Source organism: Battus philenor, unplaced genomic scaffold (assembly GCF_028537555.1).
Source record: "Battus philenor isolate CCGP_79_NKW_IND1 unplaced genomic scaffold, ilBatPhil1.0.hap1 SCAF_11, whole genome shotgun sequence".
Taxonomy (NCBI): Eukaryota; Metazoa; Arthropoda; class Insecta; order Lepidoptera; family Papilionidae; genus Battus; species Battus philenor.
In genome coordinates, this window is record NW_027181673.1 from 3479545 (window position 1) to 3493768 (window position 14224).

A 14224-nucleotide genomic window follows, 5' to 3' on the forward strand; every position below is an offset into this window, starting at 1 on the left:
AAATAAATAACGTAATTATATTAAGAAAAAGCGTTTTCAAAATTCCTAAAACTATATATTAAAATTAATTATTGTTTACTACCTGCTCTTGCAGATTTTGTACTGCCAGGAGTTATTGGTTTATCTCATTATAATTTATTATTTAAAAATTATATATTAATAATATTATTTATAATATTTATTTTTTAAAAATGAAGTAATGTTACATATTTCAGAGTGATCATTTTATACAGCGTGTTTGTAAATAGGTGTAAACCCCTTTTAGAACTTTTACACCTATATAACCAATCGAATTGAATATTGAAGTGACTCAAAAGATGTGAATAATGAAAAAATATACGGAAATAATTTGTAATTTTAAAGTACTGGATGGGTGTTGGTATATGAGAAAGTATATGATCAGGAGGATCGTGAAGCGACAGAGTTAGAGGTGGCGTTACACCGGGCGCGGGCGCTGTTGGGCGAGAAGGAGATTCGGCTGCGACACATCGAGCGCGCGTTGCGTAGGCTGGCCGATACACATCCCCCGCCCCTTATACAGGTTCTTAACCAGTAGACATCAAAGTCGCTTTTCCCTTATCAAGCTCACTCGTTATTTTTTTAACATCAATTTTTTTCTTCTACTCTACACATTTTCTGTGCTTTAATTTTCAGCCCGCTCGAATCATTTATCTTAGTTTTTTTAACGTCTACTCTGTACATTTCTTGTGTTGTATTTCGTCGCTCCCACCGATCATATTAGCTATTGTGGGCTTGTTCCGTTTCTGTCAAATTCGGCATCTACAAGAAATTTTCACCTTGTGATTTTTTTTGGGATTTTTTGTATAACGTAAAATGGAGATTTATTTATACCAATTTATTCCACTGTTAATGTTTTAAATGAAAATATAAGTGACAGTCTTTTACCAAAATAGTTAGTTTAAATAAAGTTCAAACGGTAAAAGACTATTACGATACAATTCGGAAAAGAAATCCTCAGAGTGAATAAGATATTATTCGCGAGAAAATAAAAATTATTAAGTACATGAATGTAGGAAAAAAATAGTTTTGATTTGATATACAAATAATCCTTGTAGATTGAATATAATGAAAGATATTAAAGAAATTCGGTTTTTGTTTCTCCGGTAAAATTAGATTTAATCGATTGCAGGTTTATTCGGTGTGGGCGACGATTTGTTATGTTAATAATTTTATTATTAAGTTTTTTATGCATATAAAACGATTTTATTAGGAAAACCGGAAAGTAATGTCGTTTCTGACGACATATTTTACGGAAAAATCGATTGATTTTTACCACTTCCGCATTGAAAATTTATATACTAAATGGCAAAAAGTTGTTGATAACGAAGGTGAATATATTGTTGATTAGAAATAAAAACTTGTTAAAAATATGGACGTGTGAATTTAACTTAAGAAAGCGACATTACTTTCCGGTGCCTCTAATATATTTGTCAATGTCATTATTATTAGATCATGCTGTATAAAATGCTTTCGATGTGTCAATTATTTTAATATTAAATGTCAAAAATTACATCATACAGATCACGTTATTAAAATTTCTTTTAAAATGCTCAAAAAATGGTTATAATGCGCTATATAGCTGATAGCTGTTTTAGCAAATGTTTATGCGCTATATTACTTTGGACTATTTTTATTTTATTTATTCTTTGTCATTGTTAATTTACGCTGACACTTATTATTTATTTTGCAGGCATCTTTTATGTGTAATATCATCAATTGTCTTCTTGTATTTTTTTTTATTTAATTACGCATGTAATTTTTATTGCGCATTTACAATTTTATAGTATTATCACTTCTTCTTCCACAGCTGGACATAAGCCACCATAGATTTCCAATAGATTTACAATATATTCAAGTCTACCTAAAACCTTTTAAATAGTTTATAGTATTTATTGTATAAAATAGGTCTGGTATATACAGTAATCCTACTATAAACCGGTAGTCATAACGTGTTTTCATATAACGCGATTTCGTGTCCCTCGTATAACAAGTTTTTGTGCTGCACGTTGTTTTATTAGGGGAACCGGAAAGTAATATCCTATCTGTCGATATATTTTACAGAAAAATCGATTGATTTTTACCACTCCAGCATAGAACATGTGTATACTAGATGACAAAAGGTTGATAACGAAGGTGAATATATAGTTGATTAGAAATAAAAACTTGTTAAAAATGTAGTCGTGTGAATTTAACTTAAGAAATTGACATTACTTTTCGGTCCTTCTTATACAATTTACATAAATACTTATATTTCTGTAGTAATAAGATTATTATGTGAATAACAACTTTTGTTTTTTCGTTTTCAAATTAGCGCTGTTAGCATAGGATTTGTTTTCAGAATCTATATTCTACAGACATTAACGTTAGTGCCCTTCCTTTTACATCTAATATTTTTCCAATTTTTTTTTCTCTTCTGCACGTTACTGTTTAACTAAGTATCTTAAACCATAGTATCTTTACATCCTAAACTATATCTTAAACTATATTTTAACTGAATTGAAGTATATTAATTTCATTGGTGTTTTCTTCATTTTTCACAACTCCATAATAATGTCTAATTATTAACATTACATGGGTTTGCATTAACTGAATTCGAGGACTCAAAGCCTTCGGGCTAAGGACCGCTTTAATACATTCTCCATTGCAAATGTGGGTCAAGCTTTTGGGTCGTTTAGACAGGAGTAACTATGACTCTTAACTGGCCGCCACCTTCACCACCGGGGCCCTAACGGGCGCAGACGACATTTTTGCTCCTAGCTCACGATACATGGGACGGTAGATGATCGGGGCTCGACGGCCGGCCTCAGATCACCTAGTATAACGACCCGTATCGGGGCTAGCAACGGGAATTCGGGCGACCATCACTCTCGGGGGTGATATCTCTCAACTCATAACCGGGGCTTGTACGTGGCGCCGCTGCTTTCGACTGATCCAAGAGGGAGGAGCTTCTAAATAAGTAGTTCTGTTGGTGGCTGTTTGCAGGACTACCCCTCGCTGGTACCTCCATACAATACGAGGAACGAAGCGCACTTTCCACTAGTGTTGTTTGTCAATGGCGCTAGTCAGGTTTGTGAGTGTGTCTGTCGGATGCGTTTGGCATGCGCGAGCGCTTAGCTTCACGGCGAAGCGTGACCTGTGCCACGTTCGAGCTGAGATGCTCGGATAGCCCAGATGGAGGCCACACGTGTCCCTCAAGCCTAACCGTTGCCTTCGAGTTGGGCGTACGACAACGGTGGACTATCCCCTTTTTAATTGACTCGGGCTGAGGTGAGGTCTTTCGACTCTCCCTACCGCACGAGTTTATTGCTGGTTTTTTTAAGCCAGAAATAGGGGACGCTCTCGAGCGTCTTCTATACCGTACTGCTGCCGAGCCCGCGTTGATTGCTGCCCAATCCCGTCTCCTTGGCAGTCGCCATTTACCATCAATTCGGCATAATTCTTTTTCCGCTTGGAGAGTAAGGGGACATGTGGGCGCTCTCCGCGGTCCGTAATGATTATAACCCACCTCTAGTAAGACGATGGCATCATGATGGTGTACGCTGAAGGTCAAACTTTAAGGTTGCTTAGGTCGACGTCGTATGGAGTGACTGGGTGTAAAGGCTCCAGAGGGAGAACGTCGACTAGAGCTGCCACCTAAAAATTTTAAAATAGGAAAGACAGTCCGATTGGTTGCTAATAGATTATCGGGAGAAATTGAAGCACATTTTTATAATTTTTTTCCATTGTATCATTTATTGTAAGAAAAGGACCAATATTTAGCCACTTCCGCACATGCAGTCGTAGTCGTGCAACAAAGTGCACCGCCCGCCAGCCCGCTGATAAATGCGCATGTGGCAAACAATGCGAATTACACAACTACCCCCGTTAAATCACTCAACACGTGTTTCACCCGTCCATGGGGCATCCTCAGAAGTAATGTTACACCGACCTTGTATGACCTCATTTATTGTGTTCAAGAGAAGTAAATGAGAAGAGCCTAATGTTAAAGTGGAACTTTTCGATGTCGTCAGTCTCTCACTAAGCGGACTTTCGATATGGTAAAGGTCGCAGGAAGCGCAGGACCTGTCGTCGTGGCGATCTTTGGACCTATGCCTTGCAGTGGGCGTCTCATATTTATTTTTGTGCACCCTAAATAGCCCTTTCGTCATGTCTCTCATATTAATCCATAGGTTGTCCGGTAGAGATCGATATAGCCTCGAGCGATAAAATTGCTGGTTGTCTGTATAAATTATTTAACTTTTGTTTATTATCTCTATATTTTTTTGTGTTACATATCCTTTTAATTGTTGTATTTGTGTAAAATCAAGTGTAAATAATCAATGTAATCCAATTTAAGTTAAGTATTAGATAAACATGATTTGCGTGTAATTGGGATATGTGTGTTTGAATGCACAGGAAGCGGAGACGAGTGATGCGTCGTCGGGCAGCGAGGCGGCAGGGGACGCAGAGACCAGCGGTGCTGTTCTTCGCTCTCTCCGAGCCTTGCATGCGGATGTGAGAGATATCTGGCGTGCCCTGGATGCACGAAGGCCTAACACTGGTAAGGAACGACAACATGCTTTTTTGACCTGACTTGCACTGGCCATGTGGCATTTAAGGATTCCGGCTGCGAGGGGAGAGGGTGCTATAGTCCCTTTGGGTTCCCATGCGGGGTACCTTGGTTTTATTGTCGTTCGATAATACCTGTTTAGTATTCCGATTCAAGGGCGCCTGACAGTGCCAAACCTTCATTTGGTCGGTTGCTATTACCTGGCCAAGTGACCAAAAAACATGTAATAGATTTAGGCGTTACCTTGCGGAAGTCCACCGTGCACCACCCGCCAGTTCGCTGATACATGCGCGTGTGGTAAAAAATGCGAAACACAACTACCACCGTTAATTCACTCAAAACGTATTTCATCCCTCCACGGGGCATCCTCAGGAGTAATGTTACACCGATCGTCTGGCACTTCACTGCACGCACTACTGCTGCATAGCGGAAGTAGCTATATATTAGTCCCTTAGTTACTAAAAAATGTTAGCGTTGAGAGAATAAATGGATGAAACTCCAGCAACGCATCTATCTAGAATGATCGAGAAGCTACTAACCTGTAGTTACTCAACCCGTGTAAACGAGCCTTTAGGTCACTGAGGTGGTTTTACACTAACCGATCAGTATTATCTTTGAACTTTTGTTAATAGTGTTCTCTCAACTATAAAGAAGACTTCTCTCTTAAAGTTTAACGAGCAGGAAGAAGTTTAAATATATATATATATATGTATATATATATATATGTATATATATATATGTATATATATATATATAAATAAATAAATAAATAAATATATATATATATATATATATATATATATATATATATATATATATATATATATATATATATATATATATAGTGTTAGATTTTGATTAACATGTTATGTGAGATTTGTTTATGCAATTATAGCTCGTTTTTTGGATTATAAAGCGTTGTCTTTTATGCGATACCTAATCACCGCACAGACACACGATGTGTGAATTGTATCGTATTAAATTCCGAAAATAGCTAATCATATTTTGTAGTTAAATAAAATTTCAAAACGTCTCTGTTTCAGCCTCACCTGAAACAAGTTCCTGTAATGTGCCTACAACATCACAGACCAGGATGACATTGTCAGCTGTGAGTTAACTATAATATTTCTTATTAATTTAATGTGGCTTTACTAATGGTACGTCTCGTCGACTACAACACGGATAGGCAGTGCTAAGAAATCTCCTAAACATCGTCTTGTTCAAAATACTACAATGTTTTAAGATGAAGGTCTCATGTGCGTTGCCAGTGATGACATACGAATCTGAACGTGGTCCATTACAATGGGTCTACTAAATAGGTTTAAGGTCATCCAGATAGCAATGGAGAGGGTTTGAAGTAGAATCGGGCAGAGCACACCGTTCATGCAACTGGCATGGATAGCTCCCCCCCCCCCCACTAAGTAGACCGACGATATAGTTAAGGCCGCCGGAAGTCGCTGGATGCAGGCAGCGTGGGACCGGTCATCGTGGCTATTTTTTGGTGGGGGCCTATTCCTTGCAGTGGGCGTCTATCATCCGAAAAGAAGGAGAAGAATGGGACACCCCAGATTTCATTAAAATATTATGCATTTCACTATACCAAGAATTTGATAATTTAGACCACTTAAACCGGCAGACAAAACCGTAAGAATTATTTGTAATGAATTTCTAGTCGAATAAAAGTATTTGAAAGTTAATTTATGAAAAAAACTAATACACACATACACATATACACGTGTATATGTCCTTATATAATCTCACACATGGCAAACTTAGACAGAGCCGTTATCCTTCAAAATGCAAACAGATAAAGAAAACTTATGAAAGAATTATGTGTAATTCGTTATTATGCATTTGTATATAATCTAACATATGAGTTGTATATATTCAAAACATAACATAGTCAAGGTAGATACCGCCAAGATGTCTGTATTCTTTTGAATTGTTATCTTCAAATAGTATTTCGTAAATTTTATTTTATGTAGCACACGGTATTTGATTTGGCACGTCGTCAATGTAAGTTTTGCGATAAAGACAATGCTCTTCAAAAATTCTTTAGGCCAATATAGAGTATCCGAACTTGAATCTAAATGGGCTATTCTGACATTCTTCCCGTTTATTATTTCAAGCGAAAGACGTCTACTGTTGAACACAGGCCTTCTCTTAGGTTGACGAGCGCATTTTTTTATTTCGAATATGTCCGGTACCAGTAAGAGAAGTAAATAAGTAGATGTGCCAAATCAAGTGCCGGGTGCTATACTATAAATTAATCACCAAGGTCGCCTCATTTATAATTCAGTGTATATTTTTCCTTAAGTCGGTTCTAACGGCAACTACGAAAGTAAGGGTAGTAATGGATGTGCCAAATCAAGTGCCGGGTATTATAACATAAGTTAGATTTTGTAATTTATTTTTGATTAAATTAACAACATGTAAAAAATAGTTTGTTGATTTAGGGTATTGTTTTTAATTTTCAGCCTGACCCAATGATCAACGAGAACTCCGACGGATTGGCCGAACGGGCAAAGGGACTCCGTGCTTGGCTGCAAACCGCACCTTAAAAACATACGACTGATTATTTGTTATAACGTAGCATAGACCACGGTTGTATAACACTACGGTTGTTCATACTAGATGTATATCATATTTCTGTTACTTATATATAGCCGGAAATACGCCAAACATTACCGAATTACACACAGATAGACACAAATACTTAAGATTGACTATTCAACGCTATCTTTTTTTTTTTAAAAAAAACGACGTTATTTAATTAATAATTTATCAAATACTTTAATAGTGAATACTACGGATAGAATTAATTTTAGTTGGGTTTAATCTCAAATTTTATTTCTGAAATAGAACGTGAAATATTATATATTTATTATCGTATAATCGTAGGAAAGCTTTTACTTAGCGAAGCTTTTTATTATATAGAAATCAAGAAAAGTGGATTTTTAACAAGTATATGTGTTTAGGATATCTAAAGTTGTGCATAAATTATTATTATAAATATTGCATTTAATAATTTACGTATTTAAAGTAAATTTTAAGTATTTACTAGTCGTTAAAAATGTCATATATTTACAACATTTTTCGTTGATTTATATCTCAGACAATTATATAAACGCTTTTATGGTTTGCTATCTCTAGACATGATATCCACCGAGTTTACAGTTATATCCTTAAATTAAAAATTAGTATTAATATTATAAGTTGTCTGTATTTGATTGAACGATGGTAACTATTGCGTCATTTGACGTCTATGAACTTTGATATCTGAGTGACGCAGAAAGTAGAACATAGTGCGTCACTTGAAGTTGGCGTGTATAGACGTCGGTAATAGCTGACGCCTAAGGTAAAACTAATGCGTCACATGAACCTCACGTGTATATATGTTGATATTCGGTTGACACCGGAGGTAGAATCTCGTGCGTCACGATCTGTTATGCATAGACTTTATTATCTAACAAACGCTAAAAGTAGGATAAATGATGTCACTTGGAACTAACTAGTGTATATGTTGTAATCGGGCTAATATAGAAGATAAAACCTATTGCGTCAACCTAAAAATGACTCGTACCGGACTACCGAGCTGACGTCAATAGTAGAGTCCGAGGAATCACTTTGAGTTAACGTGTATATGTCGATATCCGTCTAATACGGTGATAGAAAGCTAGTGCGTCACTTATAGCCGACGTATATATACGTCGAAATTCGTCTGATGCAGAAAGTAGAACTTAGTGCGTCACGATCTGTCATGCATAGACTTTATCTAGCAAACACTAAAAGTAGGATCTATGATGTCACTTGGAACTATCGAGTGTATATGTTGTAATCGGGCTAATATAGAAGATAAAACCTAGTGCGTCAACTTAAAATTGACTCGTACCGGACTATCGAGCTGAAGTCAATAGTAGAGTCCGAGGAATCCCTTTGAGTTAACGTGTATATGTCGATATCCGTCTAATACGATGATAGAAAGCTAGTGCGTCACTTATAGCCGACGTATATATACGTCGAAACCTGTCTGGTGCAGAAGGTAGAACCTAGTGCGCCACAAGAAATTGACGAGTATATGCGTCGGTTTCCAGTTGACGCCAAAGGTAGGATCCAGAGCCTCACCAGTTTGACACCGTAGGTAGAAGCTAGTGCGTTACTCGGTGGTGGTGATTCATTAAAATCCTTTTGACACAGGTCATTTGCTTCATTTAGAATGGACCTGTCGATATTCGAGTGACACGGAAGGTAGAACCTAGTGCGTCACTTGGAGATGACATGTGTAGGCGTCCATTTCCCGCTTACACTTACCGCAGATGATAGTGCGTCACTTGGAATGAATGTCACCAGAGGTAGAACCTGCTTGCGTCACTTGGAGTTGTGTAGATGTTGAAGTCTGAATGTCACCGAAGGTAGAACCTGCTGCGTCACTTGGAGTTGACATGCTTAAACATCGATATCCGCCTTATAACTTTGACAGATGATAGTGCGTCACTCGGAGTTGTAAAGATGTTGATGTCTTAATGTCAACGCAGGTAGAACCTGTTGCGTCACTTGGAATTGACATATATAACTTCGACATACGCCTTACAACTCCGACAGATGATAGTGCATCACTCGGAGTTGTATAGATGTTGATGTCTGAATGTCACCCCAGGTAGAACCTGTTGTGTCACTTGGAGTTGACATATATAACTTCGATATACGCCTTACAACTTCGACAGATGATAGTGCGTAACTCGGAGTTGTATAGATGTTGATGTCTGAATGTCACCGAAGGTAGAACTCGTTGCGTTACTTGAAGTTGCATGTATAAACATCGATATCCGCCTTACAACTTCGACAGATGATAGTGCGTCATTCGGAGTTGTATAGAGGCTGATGTCCAACTTTTACCGAAGGTAAAACCTATTGCGTCATTCGATGTTGACGTTCATAGACGTTGATTTTCAGCTGAAACCGAAGGTAAAACCTAGTGCGTCACTCTAAGTTGCCGTAAACGTATGCGTTCTTACTCCGTATAGATTAATTTTTAAAAATGTATGAACGCATTATAAATTGAACTTATCAGCTAATATATTAAGTACAATTGAATTCGTTCCATTTACGGCTTTAATTTTTTCTATATCAACAGATGACATATCGTTTTTGCAGACATGTAATAATTCCAATTGTTTGCTCGGCTGAAATGGCTATATTATGATTTTAAATAGATATTAGTATTATAATTACATTTTTAATAGGTTCTAAAATTGAAGTAGAAATGTTTATATATTTGTCATAAATATCACCGATGTCAAACTGCCGTCACCATAATTTAAATAGGGCGTCCACAGCTGGTCATATGCCACCCCCATAGGTTTCTAATAGGACTAGTTGGAAACATTCTGCATCCAGGGTCTTCCGACAACCTTAACCAGGCCATTTGGTCCTTGTGGGGTTCCAGAACTAATACTAGCTAATCCGTTGGGCAATATCTGTTATTTTCTATGACTTCTGATTCAATCCCGTAAAGAAACTATAGCCCAAGGTGTGAGACCGACAAAAAGCAACCGTTACTCCCTCCGTCTTGCGCATACCTCAGGCGCGGTTCAGCTGTTTCGGTAGCGGTATAATGTCACCTTTACTTTTAAGACAATTTGTTATTTTGACTAAGTCTTCTTAACAGTTTTTTCAAAAAAAAGATATGACTGGTTACTAAAAAAGGTGATATAAACTTGGAAATTTTTGAAATGTCATATATTTGTTTGAAGACGTGAAGTAAAAGGTATATTTGTGTTCAAAGTCTAGTCTTTTGTGGTCTTATTTTCGAAAGTCTAAGCTCTTGACTGTTCTAACTTAGTGTCTTTAATTCGCACAAGGTAATATAAGTATACTAAGGTAAGTAATGTCTTATGTTTAGTGTTCGAATATTCGTATACATATTTACTTAGGATTGAGTCGTTCGCTTATTATGGAAAGAACTTATGTAACAATAAGTTGGTTGATGGTTGTACTAAATATACAATATGTTTTCTTTGTAAATCAGTTTGAATATAGTTTAAAATTTAATTAAATTTAACAAGGTATCGTGCATTTGATTTAGCACATCATGGCGGATACGTCTGTTCTTAGTTATTGTCGATTATTGTCTTTATCGCACAATACTCCTACAGACTGGTATATGTATAGAGTAGTTAAAACCGAACGTTTATTTACGAAGTGCCAAATCAAATGCCGGGCACTATAATAATATAATATCTCAAAATTCATTTTGTAAGTAAATAATCTATATATGTATGTATATCGCATATGTACACATCCGACATAATATCTTTTATACCATAAGGACTTGAGACTTAAAATTTGGTTGGAATATTCTTTAATTTGGAGATGTAACAAAATTTTGTCCACAATGGCGCTTTTTACTCGTAGTGTACAAATATTTGTTAATTTTTGAATATAGAGTTTAAGAAGCCGCTTCCATCATCACTTAGCGGAATGTTTAAATGCATATGAATATTCGATCTATGTTTTAATTGGTATATTTTATTATTAGTGTATTTTAATTTCTATAATTAGCAATAATAGTATCATGTAGTAAGACTGGTTACACACGTAACTAATTTTAACTATTTCTCTTGATAGGTTTAGGTACATAACTAAATGTGATTAAGATTTAAATCTCAAACTTGATATATTAAAATCTGATAAACGATAAGCTGCGTTCCAAAAATGCCCACGATCACAAGTCCCAGTCCTGGGATCATATCGCTGAGTCATTTTCGGTGCTACAATCTTATGTGATTTAGATTTTGTACATTAATTGTATGAAATTGTCATTGCTCACAAACAAATTTCAAGAAGGATGGGTAGCAGCGTCGTTATTATCCCCCTATAGATATCTTCAGGAGAGGACTATGTCTTGCAATGGAAGTCTATTGGATAAAAACGACGAAAAATTTTAAATGGTGATTAAATGATAATATACAATATAAAGGTGATTGGTTACAAGTATCAAAGAATGTATAGCTCATTTAAAAGTATCAAGAATGTATAGTCAGAATTAATCACTCTGAAATAGAATAATATAGAATTATTAACTATTGGAACGCGCCAGGTCAATAACGCCTGGTAGTACAAAGCCTGCTTGGACACGTATAGAGCATACAATAATTATTTTAACATGAAGTAATCTGAGTTTTTAAACTGTTTTTTATACTATATCCTTATGTTATTTATTATTTCTAAAACCATTTATTTTTAGATATAATAATAAATCTTTGTTTCATTCCATACAAATGACATGATAATAGTTTTGATAGTTTTGTACTAAGTTTATATGGACCCTCTCAGAGTAAAAGCACCCTTCAAAGCTTTCCATTTTTTTATATCTGGCAACTTGGAGCCACCCGTGACTTGCCGTAGCCGCGATCTCGTCAGCCCATCTGCCATTAGGTCTGCTTCTCGTTCTGGTATCTCGTTTTGGATATATAACATACATTGACATATTAGCTATACATTCTCTCATTTTAACATTTTGTCTATATGTGTATATCTATATACGTATAATTACATTTTTCGTGAGTACAAGGTCGAATTGACCCGTCTTGTACCCGGCTCATGATGAGTCATAGTGAAATAGAAGTTTGGTGTAACAAATTACGCATAGAATCCAATAGATAAACTAGAGAAATTAGAAGAAAAATTTAACGAAATTTGTAAAAACAGAAATGTACTCGTCATCATCATTTCAGTTATAAGACGCCCCCCGGTAGCATAGGCTTCTCCCATAAGTTTCCAATATGGCCGATTGATCTGAAAATTGTTAATAAATGAATTATTATAAGGTTGTTGGAATAATATAACTGACAATTTCTAATTCATCATGGCGTCTGGTTAGTCGACAAAATATAAAAACAGTTGCCGACTTGAATTCTCCTCTATAATATCATACTACTTAATTTTGTCGCATAACATTTCCATTTGTGTTACCCGATTTAGAATTTTTATAAAATATCAAGTTCGATATTTGAATTCTGATTATATATAGTTAAGTATCTAAATTTATGAAATATAGTACCTTCGTCTAGTCATTAAATATAAAAATTCTTATATTTGTCACTCGAAGTGAAATATGTTCTTGTATATTATATCAAAATAGTTCTATTAAATATACATGTCATTCCGTATTCAGTAAGTTGAAATCTAAATGTGAGATTTGATTTAATGTTTATTAATAATCTGTGTAATGACGTCAGTATTTCTTATCTGTGGTTAATGCGTTTTGACACTCCGGATACACGAAGTTTTGTATGAACATTTTATGATATAATAGCATTTATAATCTATGGTGTAACATTTTTAACTAACTACAATGGAGTCTGTAGTTTGCACTATCGCAGTGCATCTTAATTATACGTAGTTCAGATATTCGAATTAAGCCGTGATATTATCTTCCTCGTATATCGTCTGTATTGAAATTTAATAATGTTTTTTCATATAAATGTAGTTTGATGTTGTACTCCCTCCCCCCTTAGAAATCGTAGGCACGCTTCAACGATCTTTTACTATGTATTAGTAATATTTATATATTAAATCTAATAATATATTAACGAATATTATAAAATCATTTAACATTTGTTTCTCTGGCGCTTTAATTTTAATTTAAATATTTTATTGTATCAAAAATTTATGATGTTTAAATACAGTCATATCTATGTTTTTCAGTATGTTTCGGAAATAGGTACTAATTGTTCTAAATTCAAGTCGAAAAATTGTTAAATAATACTGTACTTTTATTTACTTTAACCAGCCATAAAAACATTAGTTAGTCGTAATGATATAAGGATGTGTTTACATTGGTGCCAAATGTCAGCACGCAACGTCAAATATTTCAAATAAAAAACTTATAAAAAAACAGTAATATGTGGATGCTATAAAAATAATTGTTACCTCTATCAATCTAAAAAAATCGACTTGGTAAACACATCTTTATATTTTATTACAATTACGTTTGTTTTGTCCACTATACTGTACATATATATTTTTTATTTAATCCCCAAAAAGTGAACTTTACTAAAAACAAATTTGTCCACACGTTTTGTGAACGGATTAATATTTCGTTACGAGAAAGTTCATCTTTATATTACAAGTTCTATATACTTTAAAAATAATTTTCAATTATCACAAACGATTTGTTAAATTCACGCACAAGTTTATAAACTATATAAAAAGTCGTAAATTATTGAGTAATTAAAACGGTACGTATGACTAATAAAATTCATTTGATTACGTATTTGGTTATATAAAAGACGTAACGAAGTGAGGGTTCTGGTTTCGTTGAGAAATTGATGTTAACACGTCTAGGAGACTGATTGTCGGCTAACGACTATAGTGCTACCGATACCGCTGTACCGCGCCTTGGGATAGCGCGGCATGGTGGGGGAGCGTGGGAGCCACTGGGAGTAGCCCCCCGTCTCCTCATACCTAAAGCGCGGTATAGTGGTTTTGGTAGCGCTATATCTATACTTCACTGTGAAGCTGTTAAGAATGCTCATAATTATTTTTTAATACCAATGTTATGGGTGCTTAAACTTAAAATACTGTTAAAGTTTTGATTAAAATAAAGTACTCGAAAGTGAAATTAATATAATTATATAAAAAATAAAGACA

The 14224-nt window shown here is 35.2% G+C and overlaps 1 protein-coding gene across 1 annotated transcript in view; it reads left to right on the forward strand.

Annotated features, from left to right (window-relative positions):
* The window catches only part of Cep164 (centrosomal protein 164), a 28388-nt gene extending 21110 nt beyond the window's left edge, over positions 1 to 7278 (forward strand). Inside the window, exons 19-21 of the mRNA XM_068773640.1 lie at positions 4417 to 4561; positions 5614 to 5678; positions 7048 to 7278. Coding sequence (XP_068629741.1) covers positions 4417 to 4561; positions 5614 to 5678; positions 7048 to 7131 — 294 coding nt within the window. The 3' untranslated portion in view covers positions 7132 to 7278. The remainder of the gene's footprint in view (positions 1 to 4416; positions 4562 to 5613; positions 5679 to 7047) is intronic.
* The last annotated feature ends 6946 nt before the right edge of the window (positions 7279 to 14224 follow it).